The sequence below is a fragment of the Corapipo altera genome, unplaced genomic scaffold, assembly GCF_003945725.1.
Source record: "Corapipo altera isolate COAL_440 unplaced genomic scaffold, ASM394572v1 110, whole genome shotgun sequence".
NCBI classification, from domain to species: domain Eukaryota; kingdom Metazoa; phylum Chordata; class Aves; order Passeriformes; family Pipridae; genus Corapipo; species Corapipo altera.
This window is the reverse complement of record NW_020884960.1, coordinates 1,113,072-1,116,940: the sequence shown is the minus strand read 5'-3', so window position 1 is coordinate 1,116,940 and position 3,869 is coordinate 1,113,072. Positions and strand designations below refer to the sequence as shown.

Below are 3,869 nucleotides of genomic sequence, written 5' to 3'. Positions count from 1 at the left end.
CTTCATGAAGCTTTATTTTTCTGCTCTCCCACTGTGACTTAAGCAGTGTGTGCTGTGGCCTGCAAGTGAGTGATGGGTGCTGTGCAGTGGTGGATGTCAGGGATACCACTGCAGGTATCCCAGGTGGAGATAACCAGGTGGGATACCCCGTGCTCAGAGCACATGCAGGAGCTGGTTCCTGCTGTTCTCAACCCTCTGCTCTGTCGCCGTCGTTGTTGAGGACCTGGGCACAGCTCACCCTCCTCAGACCTGCTGGAAGTTCATTCCAGAGCTGCCTCCCTCCTGCCCACTCCACCCCCATCATTCACAAGTGGTTGGCAGTCCTGGAGCTGGAGGAATCGGTTACACTGGCTTTCACTCTGCTTTCTGGAGGGAGCCTCCCCTGTGCTTTGCCCTTCCTACCCCTGTCCTGCCTCCCTGGCCTTTCTAACCACTCAGAAAAACTGTTTGGCCAAGGTGGAGAGTATGGAGTGAGAACATTCCTGCTGGTGGGGGAAGGCGAGGCAGGCAGTGCAGGGATCCTGCTGCTGTTCCCAGAGCACTGGGATGACTGGCTCTCCAGCAGGGCTGTGTGTGGCTGTGCCTGAGCTGCAGTGGGGCAAGGGACTGTCCTCAGCAATCCAGGAACTGGGAGCAGGTGACTGGAGGGAGCACAGAGGTGGGGAGGGGCCAGGAAGACGCTACAGGAGAGTCTGGGGGTTTGTGAGGGCTGCTCTCAGGCTGTGCTTGAGCTTTCTTTTTTTAGTGTCCCGTATTAGTCCCTCAGTGCCAGCTGGAGTTAAAGGAGCTGTTCTGGGCTGAGCCCATGGCAGCAGGCTGAGAACAGGCTGTGAGTGCTGGATTGGTTCCACCTTAAAAACAGGGAAAAAGGCACCTGCACCAGGTCAGGGCTGTACAGGTGCTGGCTCAGACAGTGCTGCTGCTCACCTGTCTCCTCAGAAAGAACTAAGGCAGGAGCAGCAATAAGCCTTGTTTCAAAAGGCAAGTACTGGCACATTGCAACACCAGCCCTCATTTCGTAGGTCTGCTGCAGGCAATGCTTTGGGGTCAGGGAATGGTGGGAGGGATCCCCAGCTCTCCCAGGGAAACATGGCACGCTGTGGGCCTGCTAAGGCAGGTTGTAGGAAAAGGTCCTGTAGGTCCTGTAGGACCAGGACCTACAGCCTGCCCTGGTCCTGGGGTCCCTCACTCTGTGAGAGTACCTGCCCTTTGTCACCTGGAACTCAGAAATGGGACGGGCTCCAACCCACCTTTTTTGCAAGAGGAGAGAAATTCAATCATTAATCTGAATTAGCCACCCAGTAAACTTTCCTAGACTCAAGAATGCTTGAAGGCAATGGAGCTGCTCCACATCCACATGGGGAATGTGAGCTGCCCAAGTGCCAAAGGGAGACCTGTGTATGCTGTACTTACACTGGTGAAACAAGAACTTTAATGCAGTACCAAGGATGGTTAATTCTCATTGTCTTGGGAGTAAATGATGAGAGGAAAGTAGAAATTTAGTGAAAAGCATGTTAAGAATAGCAGAGCATGGAGGGTGGGGCTTTGCTGTTTCATGAAGAGCTCTCACTTCCAGGTATCTAAAGATTTTATTATGGTACAGAGGAGGAATGGCTGGGCAGGGGCACTCTGGGATACATCCCAGACTCGAGGCTAGCAGCGTATCCCCATACCAATGGCCATGAATGTCCCAAACGTCCCACCGCTTTGCATCATCGTTTTGCCAACTCCACCCATCAGCTCTCGTCCTCTCATGCCAATCCTGAGGTAAAGAAAACCAGGGAATTATACAGAAGCTGAAACCTGACACATCACAGACAAGCAGCAGAAAACATGGGAGACAACCAGCTCATGGTTACAAATGAGCTAAATCAGCCTAAATCTGTGCAGTGGTACCTCTCCTACCCCGACACTCTTTGTGGTGCCCTGTGCTTGAGCTACTGCTTCAGCTACTGCAGGGGCTCCTGAATGACCCTCACCAATGGCCCACGTGTATTTTTTCCTGCAGTGGAACCATCCTGCCACGCCACAGCAAGAACAGCTTTACATCTTAGTGCCCCAAACACCCTTAATATGGGAGAAAAAAAAATCGTGCTGTCCAACTTTTTGACTTGCAAGAGAACAAAAAGAGTTGTCTGAACTATTGTATTGCCATCCTGTCTGGATGCAATGGCAGTGCTTTAATACCACCAACTTAAAATTAACTTCCTATTTACTACTGATTGTGTTTTTAATATGAGAGACACCTGAAAGGCCTAAAAGTGTCCAGAGGTGTTTCTGGTCTCCAGTTCTTACCTACCTGAGGTCTGACTGAAACAAAAAGAATTGTTCTGTCTCAAGAAGCTCTTGTAATATTTGGCTTTTAAGCACTGCAGTGACTTTAGGGTCTAAGGAATTTCATGCACTTGATTCTTAAAACATGAGATTTACCCTCAGAAATGGTACAGTAGAACCACTATAACTGCTTCTTCTAAATCCCCCAAATCTGTATTTTCTGCCACCATTGTGACACTTAGAAATACCCTCTGGGAACTCAGATCAGGAAAACATCAAACTTCCACTGGATTAGACTTCATGCCTTTTTGTCCTGTGTTTAATCACAGGTGAAAACCCTGGAGCAGAAGGAGTTGTGCAAAGTATGAAAGAGCTGACTGCAGTGGTTCCTTCTCACAGGTGATGTGCAAAGCCAGTCAGCAGTGCCAGAGTGAACCCAGAGCACTGAGCTGGTGTTTCCAAGCTGGTGAACCCCAGGGAAGGTGGAATGTTGTCCCCCTCTGATGCACAGTGGGGCTGTGCCAGTGCCAGCCACGCTCTGCCCACACTCCTGAGCTCATACTTGGGGTCAGTTCAGTAACTGCCCCCGTGCAAAGTGACCACAGTGCAGACACTGGGAGCCTGCAGAGCACCTTGGGAAGCTTCAGTGCCAGGAGAGGGCTGCACACACCATTCATCCAGTTCCCCCCAGAGCTGATCCTCCACAGCCCCAGTTTCCCAACAGGTGGCAGGAAAAGGTCTGTGGAACTGTGACCTCCTGGCATAGGGGTGACCCAGAGCTGACACTCTGCCAGGGCCAGACTCGCCTGGTGGATGCCAGGGCTGATCAGTGTGGCCAGTCTGGAGACCCTGACAAACTTCCACCCACGGACAGCACAGGCCCAGCCCCGATCCCTTCCCGGCCCCCCAGCAGCACCATTTCACTCTGGCTGTCGCCCTGTCACCACCCGCCTGTGGCAGCATTTCCTCGGCGTACCTGAGGCAGGAGAACGTGCCGAACAGCGCCCCTGCAGCCATGCCCACGGCAAAGCCCATCATGAAACCCATCTTTATCCTGTCGAAGCAGCTGGGCTGCGACTGCCCGTACGGGCCCACGGTCACAGGCATCTAGAAAAGAAAGGACAAACCCCACAGGCTTTACTGCTTTGTGTAACGGGCCTCCACACGCACCGCGGGCCGGCCCGGGCTCGGAGCTGCAGCGCTGTGCCGGCCCCCGGGCCTGACTCCCCGCCCGCCGTGCAGGAAGGCCGGGCAGGGACTGACGGCCCCGCTTCACCCCCAACCAGCTCCTGCGAGCGCCGCGGGGCTGTCCCGGGGCCTCCCCTGTGCCGTCCCACCGCGAGCAGCGCCCGCGGCCCGGCCCCGGGGGCACAGCGAACCCGCCCTCCCGGAGCCCGAGGCCAGGGCGGGGGCGCCCCGGGAGCGGCGGCCGCCGCTCCCCGCCCGGTCAGGAGCGCGGGGGTGTCCCGGGGCCCGGCGGGGCTCCCCCTCAGCGCCCCGGTACCTCGCTGGGCCGCTCCGCGCTCCGCCCGGCCCCGCTTCCGGCGCGCTCCTGACGGACCGGAAGGGGCGGTCCCGAGCGCGGCCCCGCCCAT

The 3,869-nt window shown here is 55.7% G+C and overlaps 1 protein-coding gene across 1 annotated transcript; it reads right to left on the bottom strand.

Moving 5' to 3' along the window:
* Window positions 1-1,570: 1,570 nt before the first annotated feature.
* ROMO1 (reactive oxygen species modulator 1) lies at window positions 1,571-3,861 on the bottom strand. Its single transcript, XM_027664010.1, has 3 exons — window positions 3,779-3,861; window positions 3,251-3,381; window positions 1,571-1,762 (listed from the first exon to the last, which is right to left on the bottom strand). The coding sequence occupies exons 2-3, from the start codon at window positions 3,379-3,381 to the stop codon at window positions 1,654-1,656; spliced, it is 240 nt and encodes a 79-aa protein (XP_027519811.1). The 5' UTR covers window positions 3,779-3,861; the 3' UTR covers window positions 1,571-1,653.
* Between the last annotated feature and the right edge of the window lie 8 nt (window positions 3,862-3,869).